General features: G+C 42.3%; 1 protein-coding gene across 1 annotated transcript; it reads right to left on the reverse strand.

The window, feature by feature from the left end:
• Window positions 1-1427: 1427 nt before the first annotated feature.
• On the reverse strand, window positions 1428-15529 carry mrpl10 (mitochondrial ribosomal protein L10). The gene is made up of 5 exons (XM_073071411.1): window positions 15426-15529; window positions 12896-13065; window positions 10977-11141; window positions 3141-3285; window positions 1428-1988 (listed from the first exon to the last, which is right to left on the reverse strand). Exons 1-5 carry the CDS (start codon window positions 15460-15462, stop codon window positions 1726-1728), a joined length of 780 nt encoding a protein of 259 aa, XP_072927512.1. The 5' UTR covers window positions 15463-15529; the 3' UTR covers window positions 1428-1725.
• Window positions 15530-16193: the final 664 nt, after the last annotated feature.

Raw genomic sequence — 16193 nt, forward strand, 5'->3', positions numbered from 1 at the left:
TGTCCCCCAGGTCTCAAGGTTTCACATACTTTACCCAAGTGGAACCTTGTCAAATGTCTTACTAAAATCCATATACACCAGATCCACCAAGACATTGAAGTGCAAGCCAAGCAAAATGTGGATCATAGTTTTTATTCAATATCCACTTATATTATCTACTCTTGCATGGGTAATAATAACCAACAGGAATTGCATACATCACTAACAGACAGATCATGGAAACAAAAATCTAACATCCATCCACATTTTGATTGGCAAAAGCAATGACCAAAGGAGCCCATTGACCTACTAATTGTACACAAAAATCTTGTTTTCTTAAGTGCACTTGTAGTCTTTTTGCATAATGCTTAAAACTGCCTGTATATTACTGCACAGTTTTTCCAAAAAAATTTGAAGTCCATCAATTTACACCAATTCAATGGTAACAGATAATTTACTAGATTCCACACTTTACTTTCTATGGTAGGCTGTTCACGAATACCCATTGATCATACAAAAAAAAAACACAGAAACAGAAAATGCTAGATGTGCACACAAATAAACTCCAAAGATAAAGAATGTTCCTTTAAGAATGCTGAAATGATAATATTCTTCCTAGTTCAAATGTTGATGTGCACTTCTGACTCTTTCACATATCCACCATTGCCTTTTTTTCATTTTTATCCAACATTCTGAAACTGGAGTCATTAATTACAAACATGGAACCATATTGCACACTTGCTCTTCAGTTAACCGGAATACACAACCAAACTACTCCCGCAAAGATGAATATTGTGAGCAGTTTTGGGCCCCTTATTCTAAGAAAGGATGTGCTGCCATTGGAGAGGATCCAGAGGAGGCTCACGAGAATGATCCCGGGACTTAAAGGATTAATATATGAAGAGAGTTTGGTGTCTCTAGTTTCAATGAGATTGCCGTTCATTCATCTAAACTAGGGATCCCAACCTTTTGTATGCCGTTAAGCAAGAGGTCCGTGGACCCCAGGTTGGGAAACCCTGTTCTGAACTCTGCCTGCACTCACTAGAGTTCAGAAGAATGGGGGGGGGGGGGGGGGGGGGGAATCTCACCAAAACCTATCAAATATTGAAAGGCCGAAAGTGGACATGGAGAAGATGTTTCCAATAGTGGGAGAGTCTAGGATCAGAGGGCACAGCCTCTGAACAGAAGGACATCCTTTTGGAGCAGATATGAGGAGGAATTTCTTTAGCCAACAGGTTGACAGGTTCTTGATTAGTAAGGGCATCAAAGGTTACAGGGAGAAGGCAGGAAAATGAGATTGAGAAGGTTAATAAATCAGCCTTGCTGGAATGGGGGAGAAGACTCAATGGGTCAAATAGCCTAATTCTATACCTGTGTCTCATGGTCTTATATACAGATGGAAGATAAAACTCACACTTAGTTTTAAATGACTGTATTATAACTTTGAGTGTTTATACATGTATTTTAATTTATAATTTTGCTTAAAATCATGCCATTTACAGTGAAATAGAAAGCAAAAACTGTATTTTAGGAGGGGAAGATGGGAGCCACAAGACAGTTGCACCTGCCAGTAGTCCTTTACACCTCTGGGCAGAAACAAACATGTATTTATTTCTGCTTCAATGCATGATTTAACCATACAAAATGAAATGCAGATCAAAGATAGTAACTAATAGTTAATATTCATTTTCAGTATGACAACTTGGAGATCCAAACTTTGCTTTTAGTCCATATGTTCAGGGGGAACTAAGATCCTTGGATTCTCTCGGTTTCCTTGGGCTCCTCCTTTACTGAATCTTTCTGCCCAGTAGCAGCTTCATTCTGTTGTTTCAAGTATTGCCCCAGCAAAGTCGTGAGGAGCACAGGACCATTGTTCAGGAGCTGATACGTCTGTGATGTCATCTGAGTCAACCCACTTACAACCTCCCCACGGATGACCTGCAGTCCTGGGAGCGTGGAATATTTAACAACTCCCTGGTTGCTAAAGAGGGCATCTTCGATACAGGCACCTATGTAGGAAACAAAGGGTACAATCAACAGATATTGCTTTTAATGTCTTCTATATCCTGAAGAATAAGTTTCTAATAGAGAAGAAATGCCAACGACTCCCTCAGTTTACAACAGCCTCAGGAAACAAGGAAAACCAAGAACTTTGATGTGGTGAAACATCATTAAGTGCCGAAAAGGAAAGTTATCCTCAAAATGTGACTCCAAGCCACAGAGGGAGAGAGTAAAGCCTGTCCAAAAACTATATAAAAATCTCACAAAACGTCCTGGGAGTGGGGGAAGGAGAAAGGGCTCAGCACGATCATTAATGATTTATGGTTATGGAAGGACAAGAGACTAGACAAAGAGATTATGGAGATTTCAAAGGATTGTAAGGGCTTACAGAGATGGGAAGGGGCAAGGACACGAAGGGATTCAAAGATTGGGAGAATTTTAAAACCAAGATATTCTAAAATGAGTTCAGAAATCAGAAAGCACAGATGTGATGCACAAGAGGACAGCATGTGAAAATCCAATTCAGCCTTACAAAGTCACCAATGCTTCATCTTTCAACAATGCTTCATTTATTGTTTGTCTTGTCACAAATTACTTGCACACAGTATTCCAATTTTTGTTTTGTGAGAAGTTTCATTTGCATTTCAATGGAATTACTAATTGCTTCACTTTCTGGGGAGTACTTCTCAAAGGAAAGACAGACTTCATTCCAGTCACTAAAATTTAGATTCCACAGACTAAATGCAATAGAGATTGATTATCAGGAAACCAAGTACAAAACCAAGGTAAATCTTCAAACACTTTATTCCTTGACACTACTTATTTCTTTATGCAGCAGCCAATGATAAACAAGGGCAATCAGTGAGAGAGCACAAACAAAATTGGCTGAAATTCTCTACAATTACATATGACCTTGATCGAAAACACTAGTCCATCAGGTAATTTAGTATCTGCAACTATCTGCATTTTAACAAGCATGCAAGTTATATGGTGATGTTTGAATACAACATTTTCTGTAGTGGAAAATAAAGCCTTAAAATAAAAAAATATGCAAAATAATGAAACGTGAAATTAACTTTATTAATCATTCACAATTTACAAATTGCAAACATTAAAAGCAATCATCTCTTGTTTTGCTGTTGCTCTAAAGGAATTCTTACCTAGTAAGGTGATCTGAGGTGTGCTGCGCACAATATGGAGTAGCTCTTTTGTTTTGAGCTCCTTACTCACAGCAATGATATTGCGTCCAATAAACAAAGGTAACAGGTTCACATACTTGGTCTCTGTTACATATGATTGCAGGACCTGAAATTGAAATAGCTGGAGGTAAAATATCAGCTTGATCCACATTATAAAGAAACAATGCATTTGTATTGCAGCTTTTAATATGAAACTAACCAACATTTTGCTCTGATTTTAATAACTCATTGCACAGTGCTACATCTAGTGGTACACCCCATAGCTCCAGTAGCACGGGTTCAATCCTGACAGTGTATGGAGTTTGCACGTTCTCTCTGTGAACATGCATGTTTCTCCTCATGCTCTGGTTTTCTTGCACATTCTTGCATGGGTTGGCTAACTACTCTGAATGTGTGGATTGTAGAATCTGTGAATAGCGATGACAGGTATGTGGAGAGAAAAGGTTGCACAGAAAATTAATTAGGGAATGCAATTGCAGTGAGCCAGCATATGCTCGGAATCAGATTTATTATCACTGACATAACTGTACGCCATGAAATCTGTTGTTTTGCAGCAACAGTACAATGCAATGCATAAAAAATTACGTTAAGTTACAATAAGTATAAAAAAAGTAGTGCAAGAAAAGAGCAAAACAGTGAGGTAATTTCAGGGACCTTTTAGAAACATGATGGCAGAGGGGAAGAAGCTGTTCCTAACAGCCCAAACAGCAACCTCCTGCAAGGAAGAATGGAATATTGACTATAGAATCTCTATACAGGATAAAGTTATGCTGTTTTACCAATAGCCTTTGCTAAGTGCCTCTAAATCAGAAGGTTTGTCTGTTCATCTCCCACTCTCCACAAGCACGTAATCTTGGCCAACCTTTCAGTGCAGGACCAAAATACAAGAAAGGTCTTAACCATATCTTCCTTTAAGCTTTACATCCATTACAAAAAGAAAGTGAAATTACCTAAACATATAATCAATGTTTCAAAAAAATCTTACCTGCACAAATGTCATAAAGAATTTGTATTGATAAATGTCTATTCTGATCTTAAAAGCAAAACTTTAAAAGGGCAGCATGGTAGCCCAGCGTTTTGCGTAATGTTTACAACACCAGGGACCTGGGTTCAACTCCTGCCACTGTTTGTAAGGAGTTTCCTCCAGGTACTCTGGTTTTCTCCCACATCCCAAAGATGTACAGGTTTAGGGTTAGTAAGTTGTGGGAATGCTATGTTGGTGCCGGAAGCGTAGGAACACTTGTGGGCTGCCCCAGCACAATCCTGATGCAAAATGACACATTTCACTGTGTTTCAATGTGCACATGACAAATAAAGGTTATCTTTGATTTATAAAATGAATGAAAATCAAACTATTGCGACACCTGTTCATTGAAAGTACTGCAGTGTCACAGCCGGTAAACTAGTGAGTATGGTCAGAGACAGCAAATACAGACAGAGAAGAGCAGAGAGTCAGAGAAAAGAGAGGGAGAGGACTGACCACTGCAGGGAAAGAAGAGTTAAATGGCAAGATGACTGTTTGGGGGGTATGAGTAGGAGGGAGGACTTGAAGCAGGAATTAAATATTCCATCCTGCATTCATGCTCAACCATTTAATATGCTCTCTACTGACAATTCACTTCAAGAGTCCTTTCTTGTTATCTCTTCTTAAGCCCATCTGCTTATCTCTTTATCCCTCAATTCCCTTAACCTCTAAAAACCTATCAATCCTATCTCACATATATTCAGTGAGTGAGCTTCCAAACCCTCCTTGGCTGACCCCTTATTTTGAGATGGTGACTCCTGGTTCTTGATACCAAAACTAATGGAAACTTTAGATCTACAGTTATCCTATCAAGCCAAAAAATGTTTACACATTTCTGTGAGAATTTCATTCTTCTTAATTCCAGAGTGTATGAACCTTCTGTGCTAAATATCTCCAGAAACACAAAACCGCTTTCTCAAGAAGTATTCTGGTGAACCTCTGCTACATTCCTTGTAATGCAAGCAAAAATTCCCTTAGATCGGAAGATCAGACCTGTACAATGTTCCAGATTTGGTACCTCTAGGGACCAACATAATTAGAGCCAAACGTTTCTCTCTGTGTACTCAAATGATCTTGCAGAAAGGCCAATATACCATTTATCCTAAGTGCTTGCCCAATTTCTATGTTAACTTTCAGCACTGTATCTACTTTAGATATTTTTACAGGGTGGATGTATAGAGGATGTCTGCCCCAGTGGGAGTGTCTAGGACCAGAGGGTATAATTTGAGAATGAAGGTCACTCATTTAAGATTGAAATAAGCAGGACTTCTTCCTGCAGAGGTTTTAACTCTTGAATTCTCTACCCCGACAGCAGAGGAGGTGGAGTGTCACTGAATGTACTCAAGGCCAAGATGGACAGACTGTTGAACTACAAGGAGGTTAGGCAGGAAAAAGAGAGTGGGAAAGTCAATCAGCCATAATTTTACTAACAGCAGAACAGGTTTGAGAGGCCAAATGGCCTTCTGCTCTTCTGCTTCCATGCAAGCTTTGATCACAATTAACAAGTCCAAATCAGACAACTCAGTGCAGACTGGCATTAAGCAAGCATTTCTCACCACCCCAACAATTTCCTCAATCTTTATGGCTGCAACACTGCACCTCAACTCTGTGAAGTTTCCTGCTGGAATTGAGATAATTTAAAGGTCAAATGGGGAACCATTCATTTACATTGGTTCTACTCCACGACATGTTCACTTTGCTACAGAATGCAACTTATACTGCTATGTGTGGATGCCAGGAGTTGGAAGTTCAAGTCATTAGTGAATAATTCATTGCAGCACAAGAGTGATCTTACAATCCACTTTTCAATGATGGCAGATGTTGTTGCTAAAATTCAAAGATTAAAGATTCATCTGTCACCGGTATATCGAAACATACAGTGAAATGCATAGTTGCTGTCAATGACCAACACAGTCCGAGGATTGTGCTGGGGCAGCCCGCAATTGTCACCATGCTTTCAGCATCAAAATAGTATGCCCACAATTTACTAACGCTAATCCAAACATCTTTCAGAACCAAAGTACCTGAAGGAAGCCAACGCAGTCACGGGGAGAACACACAAGCAAGCTCCTTACAGTGTGAGAATGGAATGCTGATCGTGATCACCGGTGATGGAAAGTGTTACACTACTTGGTAAGCTACCGTGCTGCCCACAGCAGTGCTTCAGCAGTCCTTGGTCATCTTAGGAAAAGAATGTTTGAAGATCCAGACCTAGACATGTCACTATTCTCACAGTCCATTGGGCAGGAGTGATCCCTATCTTTGTTAGGGTTACCTAAATTAGACATCCTGAGGCATCGGAGGGTGACCAACAATACTGTCCCTACAGAATCCTCCAACTCCACTGGCAGAATAAAAAACCTCTCCCAGGCTAACAAAATTACATCTGAAGCTGATTCTGTTGGACAGGCCATGTTGTACACAAGGTGAACAAGCATATTTCCAAAACAGCCAGCTTTGACTGAGAAGACGGGATCAATTCAAAGATATTCTTGCAGCTTCCTCGAAAAAGTGGTAAGGCATTGTTGGCTAGAAAGAACTACAATCTACAAATCAGTGAACAGAAATGAGGCAAGGACGGTGGAAACAGACAAAGCAAAAGTGTTTGTTCTTGTCATGTAGTTGCAGGAACGCAGGCGGCCATTTTCTGAGACTGTTCTTGTAACCACCATTTTGTGAACTGTTTGGTGAACTGGTTCTTGCTTCAGGATAGCTTAATCAGAGCAAAAGAACGTGGACACAGAGTTTCTGCTGATGATCTGCTAAACTTGAGACCATTCTCAGATAAGAAGCTCAAAGATAAGAAAATCTGCAGATGCTGGAAATCAAAGCAACACACACAAAATACTGAGGGAACTCAGCAGGTCAGGCAGCATCTATGGAAAAGAGTTAACAACTGACATTTCAGCACAAGACTGTTTACTCTTTTCCACAGATGCTGCCTGGCCTGCTGAGTTCCTCCAGCATTTTATGTGCTTTGCTCAGATAAGAAGCTGTTTATTATGTAAAGTGGCAGGCATGCAGAAGGAACAGCCTGTGATCTGGTCGTCTGGATCCAGTGTTTGGCTGACCTGGTTAGACTGGTTTAAACTAGTCTAAGTTGGACAGACCAAAAACACAAGGCTGAAGCAAACAGCCATAAAGAAATACTCCTTGGGCCACTTCCAATGAGAAGCTGACACAGGTCAGTCAGATGATCTTGAGTCAACAAAATGGAAAGATAATAGATTGATCCGATAAGGAAAAGAATCAGAATGGAGGATTTTGGGAGCACAAACAATGACAACTCTGTGGAGACCAACCATCAGAGATGTGGGGACTATAGTACAACAGGATCAAGAAAAATGCCTGGACAGTGATAATCTCCTTTTCCTGGGTATTAATTTTTCTCTTCTTTGACTGTTCATGGAGGGCCAGGGAAACCTAGAGAGTGCGCACACAGGTATTCAGTTGTGTAAATTCACATGGTTGTGAACTGAGCCAATAAAGATACTTGTCAGTAAATACCGATTCTCTCCGTGCCTAACCGATCATCATTACTATTGGGGGTTAATATTCTTGTTAACAAAATTTGTTGTTATTTTCTCAATGGGTACAGTGCTAGAGGCAAGGTCCCATTGCCTCAATCAAATACTTTTCTTCAGAATAAAAACACAAAATGCTGGCAGAACTCAGCAGGCCAGACAGCATCTATGGGAAGAGGTAGTGACGATGTTTCAGGCCGAAACCCTTCATCAGGAGTGAAGTAACATGGGATGGTCGAGGGGGGATAAGAAGTGGGGGGAGGGATGAAGTAGAGAGCTGGGAAGTGATAGGCTGGAGGGAAATGGGCTGGGGGAAGGTGGAGAATTATGGGAAATAAAAGAGAAAGAAAGGTAGGGCTGGGGGGAGATTATAGTGAGGGGGGGAAAGAGAGAGAAAGAGAACCAGACTAAAATTATAGATAGGGATGGGGTAAGGGGGGGGGGGGGGGCAGGGGTATCAACTGAGGTCTGTGAGTTGGATGTTCATGCCGGCAGGTAGGAGGCTACCTAGGCGGGAGATAAGGTATTGCTCCATCAACCTGCGTGTGGCCTCATCTTGACGGTAGAGGAGGCCATGGACAGACATATCGGAGTGGGAGTGGTCTGTGGAACTGAAGTATGTGGCCACAGGGAGATCCCGCCACTGCTGGAGGACTGAGTGCCGGTGTTCGGCAAAACGGTCTCCCAGTCTGCGGCGGGTCTCCCCAATGTATAAATGGCCACATCAGAAGCACCAGATACAGTATATCACCCCAGTTGGCTCGCAGGTGAAGTGGTGCCTCACCTGAAAGGACTGTCTGGGGCCTGGGATGGTGGTGAGGGAAGAAGTGTGGGGGCAGGTGTAGCACTTCTTCCGTTTGCAGGGATAAGTGCCTGGAGGGAGGTCGGTGGGGAGGGATGGGGGGGATGAATGGACAAGGGAGTCGCGTAGGGAGCGATCCCTGCGGAAAGCCGAGAGTTGGAGGGAGGGGAAGATGTGACTGGTGGTGGGATCCCGTAGGAGGTGGCGGAAGTTACAGAGGATTATACGTTGGATCTGTAGGCTGGTAGGGTGATAGGTGAGGACCAGGGGGACTCTATCCCTGGTGGGCTGGCGGAGGGATGGGGTGAGGGCAGAGGTGTGTGAAATACGGGAGATGTGATGGAGGGCAGAGTTGATAGTGGACGAAGGGAAGCCCCTTTCTTTAAAAAAAGGAAGACATCTCCTTTGTCCTAGAACGAAAGGCCTCATCCTGCGAGCAGATGCGGTGGAGGCGGAGGAATTGAGAGAAAGGGATAGCATTTTTGCAGGAGACAGGGTGGGAGAAGGAATAGTCTAGGTAGCTGTGAGAGTCTGTAGGTTTGTAGTATACATCAGTGGATAGGCTGTCTCCAGAGATAGAAATAGAAAGATCTAGAAAGGGGAGGGAGGTGTCAGAAATAGACCAGGTGAATTTGAGGACGGGGTGAAAGTTGGAGGCGAAGTTAATGAAGTCGACGAGCTCAGCATGTGTGCAGGAAGCAGCGCCGATGCAGTCGTCGATATAACGCAAGAAAAGAGGAGGACAGATACCGGTGTAGGCTTGGAACATAGATTGCTCCACATGGCCGACAAAAAGGCAGGCATAGCTAGGACCCATGCGGGTGCCCATGGCTACACCTTTGGTTTGGAGCAAGTGGGAGGAGCCAAAGGAGAAATTGTTAAGGGTGAGGACTAATTCTGCTAGGCGGAGAAGAGTGGTGGTAAGAGGTGACTGGCTGGGTCTGGAATCCAGGAAGAAACGGAGAGCTTGGAGACCTTCCTGGTGGGGGATAGAGGTATACAGGGACTGGACGTCCATGGTGAAAATGAGGCGGTGGGGGCCACGGAACTTGAAATCTTTGAAGAGATGTAAAGCATGGGAAGTATCACGGACATAGGTGGGAAGGGATTGAACAAGGGGAGATAAAACAGAGTCGAGATAGGCAGAAATGAGTTCTGTGGGGCAGGAGCAAGCAGAGACAATGGGTCTGCCTGGACAGGCAAGTTTGTGAATCTTAGGTAGGAGGTAGAAACGGGAAGTGCAGGGTATGGGAACTATAATTTTGGTGGCTGTGGATGGGAGATCTTCCGAGCTGATGAGATTGGAAATGGTTTGGGAGACAATGGACTGGTGCTCCCTAGTGGGGTCATGGTCCAGGGGTAGATAAGAGGAGGTGTCAGCGAGTTGTCGTCATGCCTCCGCTATGTACAGGTCGGTGCGCCAGACAACAACAGCACCCCACTTATCAGCGGGTTTGATGGTAAGGTTGAGATTGTTGCGGAGGGAATGGAGAGCAGAGCGTTCAGAGGGGGTAAGGTTGGAAGACTACAATACCGGGTCTGGGTTAGCGTGTGGTCCAAAAGTTTCAGGGCCGATGAAATAGTAGGTTGGAAGCAGAGAGAGAGGCTCTCGCTGAACTCCCGTCGGAGAGAAGATCTGAACTTCTTCAGTGTAGGCATCACTTTTCTTCAGAAGTTGGGACAGCAACTGTTTTTGGGATTAGAACCAAGCCTTCATACTTCTACAGGAGTGATTTTTAGTGCAGACCTCTGAAAAGGTTTGCATATGGAGAGTTATGGATCTTCCAAGAGCTGATACTTTCTAGAGGAGTGAGAAAATACACTGAGGCCACTTTATTAGGTACACCTGCTCGTTAATGCAAATCAGCCAATCATGTAACAACAACTCAATGCATAAAAGCATACAGACCTAGTCAAGTGGTTCAGACCGAACATCAGAATGGAAAAGAAATGTGATCTAAGTGACTTTGACCATGGAATGATTGTTAGTGCCAGATTGTGGATGGGTGGGGGGGTTGGAAACCTCTCAGAAACTGCTGATCTAGGATTCCCATGCACAGCAGTCTCTAGAGTTTACAGAGAATGGTGCAAAAACATCCAGTGAACAACAGTTCTGTAGGTGAAAATGCCTTGTTAATGAGAGGGATCAGAAGAGGATGGCTGGACCGGTTTAAGCTGACAGGAAGGCAATAGCAACTCAAATAACCACCCATTACAACACGTTGAACCTTGAATTGGATGGAGTATAGCAGAAGACCACGAACATACACTCAGTGGCCACTTTACTGTATTAGCTACAAGTACCTAATAAAGTGATCACTGAGTGTACATTTAGGAGGAATCCTAATGAATAACCAAAAAGGGTCTGGTGAAACAAGTATTACTACCTAGTCTGAAGAAATTCAATGAATGCGTTCAAAAATAGAATGATACAAATAAATACAAACCCGATTAGGGAAAAACTTCATGCGAATATCGTGTTTTAGCATTCGATGCCGAAGTAGCCTTAGTTCCTCAGAATTAATGGAGTTGTTCTGAAAAACTGCAATCATTTTATTCTCGTTGAATGCTTTTTCCACATCACGCCGTATCAGTTTCTCTAAGGCAGATGGCTAGAAAAGAAATTGATGAACATTATCCTTTGTGTCTTATTGATTAAAACCAACAAACGAAATGCTGTTACATGCAGGAAAAGACAGATCCTATAGTGTTCAGTTGTTGTTTAACAGTTAGCCTTCATCATCATTACTTTATGAAACTGACAGCACTTTCTGTAAATGCACAGTAAAATGCAGCAATCTGGATGCTATTGTCAGTGTTATGCTTCTCTTCCATTATATCTGCAGCATTTTCCAGATAAAATGAATACAATTTCAGTAGTTTGAAAGGAATTTCACATTCATGTAAATTCCTATAAAGTTCACTGAAAATGAGTGAGGTGTAATTGATAAGAGATAATTACTCAATAACATCACTGGCCTTGAAATTTTACTTCCTTTGTGCACCATCCAATATCTCCAAAGTTACACAGCATTTAAACAAAATCCCTTATATTCCAACTTTCTCCTAATCTGCAAGAATACCCTAACATTCACTGAGCAAATTTTTGCTTCTTGGTTTGCTGTCTTATAAAATTTTGATTAGCTTCAGCATGATTGCTCTTCTTGGATACCACAGTTCTCTCATAGCTCGTATTGACTATAATGGACATCAGTGAAGGTGGATGGGGGTGAACATGGGAAGCACACATCACTGGCTCCATTCAAACACTGAATAGATTCCTTCACAACCAAGGGGTAGGGAGTGAAGTGAATCACTTCACTTCATGACCTGGATAAAATCAGGATGAATCTGTTTAAACAGTTCTGTAATGTAGCTATGGAATATTATCATAAATGTCTGTGAATAACACATTCTTATTTCATCAGTGCTGTTGTCATGAACACTGATTTATTTTCCCCTCTTTGTTTCATGAGCATGAATAACAATCAATGTATTTTTACATGTATGCTAGCCAGGCATAGCTAATTCACATCCTTACCCCACTAATAAAGTTCCATTTAAGATTTTAATCAGATTTCTGTAAATCCGCTGTTGTTCCACAGTACTGTTAGAGGATGCAGTCTTTTATTTTTGCTTCCTACATCAACTATGTTCATAAATGGTCTTTGGTGGCATAAAACCAATGAGAGAACTGCACATACATGCACAGATTTCAACGGATTAGTGTCTTCTCTCTCCACTCTATTCTAAAGGAATATTTTCCCCTAAGAGTGTTCTTTAGAAGGAAATATTGTATCTTCAATGTAAAAGATTTATGACAGAGATATTCACATTGTTCAGGTGTAACATTTAAACAACTCCTTGATTGTACCTGAGACAGCAGATAGAGCTAAGCTTGTATTGCTTTCAAATTTATAAAAGTGGCGTAATCAAAGGGAGATTAAGTAAACAGTTCTAAATTATATATTAAATTCTATTTTATCATCAATATGACAATATTCCATATAAAGCATGCAAATAGATAAGGCCTCATCTCTAAAAAAGTCTCCCCAATATCAATTTTGTTTTACCAGTGATGAAATGCCAAGCACCTGCAGTTATACCTTCTCTGGGCAATAGTTGAAAGGCATTGAGCAGTATCATCAACATATCCACAAACTGCAAAGACTGCTGTTTGTCAAGAATTGAGTGGAATGGTAAGCAGACCTGCACAGCTCGTTAAAAAGGGCAACATGAAATAAATAATTCTTTGGTCCATGAAAAATATACTTCATTTCAAGATTTAGCGCAACAAAGTTTGGCACACTATGGAGGAAAAGAAAGGTTAATTAAAACAAAATGCATGCCCAATAGACGTCTTCACCTCTTGAACCTCTTGCCGCCTGGGTTTGATGCACCTTTCTGGGATAGCAGGCTTTGGTGGGATATATTCTGTGACAGCCAACAGCTTCTGGCGCAGTATGTGCATGGGCTTGCGGTGTCGTGTAACTGCTTTAGATCCATGGCGCACAATAAGTTGGAAAGGAAGCCACCCTTTAAAACAAAAAGAATTTCAGCTTATTAAACTGCTCAAGAAGCTAAATATTTGCACATCAAGTTTTGTTTAAACTTTCAAGTAGTCAGCACAAAGTTAGTGGGGCACTAAATTCAGGCATCTCCAGAAATAAAGGGATGGCAGGACCAGGAAAAGGAAAAACTATCTTTAAACACTATCAGACTAGATTACCGCCAAAAGAGCAGAGACCTAAGAGAGTGCAGATGCTGAAATCTGAAGTAAACAATATACTCCTGGGAGAATTCAGCAGATCAAACAACATTTGTGAAGGTAAAGGGATCATGATGCAGCACTCAACCCAGCCACTACAGATGTTGCTCGTCTTACTGAGTTCTTCTTCTTAGACCATCACCCCTACTGGGGCACAGGCTGCCAACAGCAGCTCAGCAGAGTCCTCTGTTTGCTAATCGGCCCTGTGGACTCTGCTTTCACCACACAACTTCATACATCTGCTAAGTGAAGATCCTTCATCTCCCAGGATCTGGGTTTTTACTAGATGGTGTTGCCAGCCCCAGGCCCAACCCTCCTCCTTTCACAGCCGGGCTTGCGACCATCCATGGCAGAATTTTGTTGAGTTCCGCAAGCAGTTTATATCTTTCATCTCCAGTAAAGATGTGTCATAAAGGGTTGAGGTGGCCAAGTACTTTCTTTTTTAAAACGTCCAAATTAAGAAATTGTTCAGGATCCTACAATCAGAGAAACCTTTTCTCAAAGTCACTCCAAATCATGCTGGTGCCAAGAACAATTAAATTCAGCTGGCAATTTGAACACACACATGCCAGTTAAACATAAGCAAATTTTCACACAATCATCTAGGTGGGTGTTTGCTACCTGAAGTCAGTGAACATTGGCTAGATGTGGAATTTTTTTTTACATCTTTCTCCAAATTCTTACCACTAGCAGAGTTCTGCCTGAGAGTAGCTAATTCAGCAAAGACTCGAGATCAACTTCGTTGTATCATTTGATCTTCTTGTGTAATGTTCATTTTTGTCAATCAATGATAACACATTCTTGATCTTAAGCGGTATGAATGTGGAGCACATCATCAAAATTTTAGGAGAATTTAGATGGATTATAAGGAGTGCAAGATGCACAAAGGAGAATGCTCAGGTGTAGGAACATGCTCTACAGCCTCTTGAACTTTACCTACCATTAAATATGACTATGGATGAATTGATCTTTGCTTCACTCCATTCCGCTGCCTGATTGCCATAAACCTCAATTTCCTTAAACTCTTTAAAAACTCACCCCGAATATATATTAAGGGAATTCCAAAGAGGTTCAACTCTCAGAGAAGAAATTCTTTCCTATCTCAGTCTTAAATCAGCAACCTTTTATCCTGAGTTCAAGGTTCATCCACCAAAGGAAGTATAAAAACAAAATCTGCCCTGACTGACCCTCTCAACATCTTATATTATACTGCTTACTTTTCATATCATTATAAGCACAAATAGGTGCTCATTATGTATGAAGTATCAGTAGCATTATACTGTTTACTTTTTAACTTGTGTCATAAATGCATCTTTGAGTACAGCACAAGAACAGGTCCTTTGGCCCAGTATTTTGTGCAATTAATTAAATCAAAATCCTTTCTGCCTGCACACAGTCCACATTCTTTCTTTGCATATTCATGTGCCTACCTAAGAGCCTCTTAAACACCTCTTATCATATCTGCCTCCACGAGCAGTCCATTCAAGGCATGTCGTGTAAAAAGATATCAGTTCCTTCAAATTATTCCCCGTTTTAAATTTTATTTTTCTTAACCTTTTGAACTTCACATCAGACTGAGGCTTAGCGTTACTATTATATTCTATTTCTTCAGTTATGACACTTGATAACATCTTGTGAGAGCATCAGGTGGGCCCAAGGGTGGGGTTTACATCAAAGCTGGTGGGTAAAGGGGTGCATTATAAAGTGGGAGCAAAGGGTTGTGGAAGAATGGGCATTATTAAGGGAATCTGGTGCAATGGGAAAAGAATAGGGGCAGGGCATTATCAAGGGGAGCCCCAGAGGGTGCGAGTGGGGGAAAAGGGGGCATAATCAAGGTGAGCCCGGGGAGCATCATCAAGGGAAGATCGCGGAGGTGGGGGGGGGGGCATTATCAAGAGGAGCCGGGGGAACGGGGAGAGAATATGGGATTCAAGGAGAGAGCGACGTGGGGATATCATCAAGGGGAAAGGAGGGCGTCATCAAAGGGAGCCCGGAAAGAGGGGATGTCAGGGCCAAAATGTCGGCAGGGACTGCTTAAGAAGACGAGATGTGAGACGATTATGGTGGACCTCTTGTTTACAGCCTCCGGATTCTCCACCCCGGCGACAGGGCTCAAACCTCCACTCACCTCTGCTGTTCAGCAATAGTCCGCTCACTGCTGCCATATTTGCCGGGACGCCGCAACAAACCCGCCCGCGATTCGTCAGATTCAATACCAGCGGCTAATTGGAGGGCTTCTCGGAATGGACCAATTAGCAGCAAAGGAGGAGAATAGCCAATCAAAACAACGCAGAAGCAGCCAATGCCGATCGAGATGCTTCGACCCGTCTACGGCGCGACCTCAGTGGCTGCGCCCCCTCTAGACAGGTGAGGAAATTGCAGCCCTGAACGAAGGAGGTTGGGGTAACCGACGCAAAATGCTGGAGGAACTCAGCAGGTCAGGTAGCATGGAGAGGCATAAACAGTTGACATTTCAGGGCCAAGACCCTTCATCGGGACTACCTGCAAATCTCCAGGAATGTGTCTGCAGGATCACCTCTAAGTTTCCAAGAAAGTCATGCAGATGCTGAAATCTGGAGCAACAAACAACCCACCGAGGGCTCAGCAGATCGGGCAGCATCTGTGGGGGGAGAATGAACTGTCAACGTTTCAGGTCTAAACCCTGCATTAGGACCACATGGGATCCATAACAACTTGGGAGTTTGAATTATGAATAGGCTTGCCAATAGAAAGGGGGGGGGGGTGGCTGGTGTAAAGAAGGGAGGGTGAGATATTTTGAATTTATTAAAAAGTACGTGTTGTTTCATTCATTTAATGTCTTATTTTATATTAAGACAATTGAACTTGGGGGATGACTGGGCAATGGAGGTGGGATGTGGCCGCTGGGTGGAGCTCA

The sequence above is a fragment of the Hemitrygon akajei genome, chromosome 18 (genome assembly GCF_048418815.1).
Source record: "Hemitrygon akajei chromosome 18, sHemAka1.3, whole genome shotgun sequence".
In the NCBI taxonomy this organism is placed as follows: Eukaryota; Metazoa; Chordata; class Chondrichthyes; order Myliobatiformes; family Dasyatidae; genus Hemitrygon; species Hemitrygon akajei.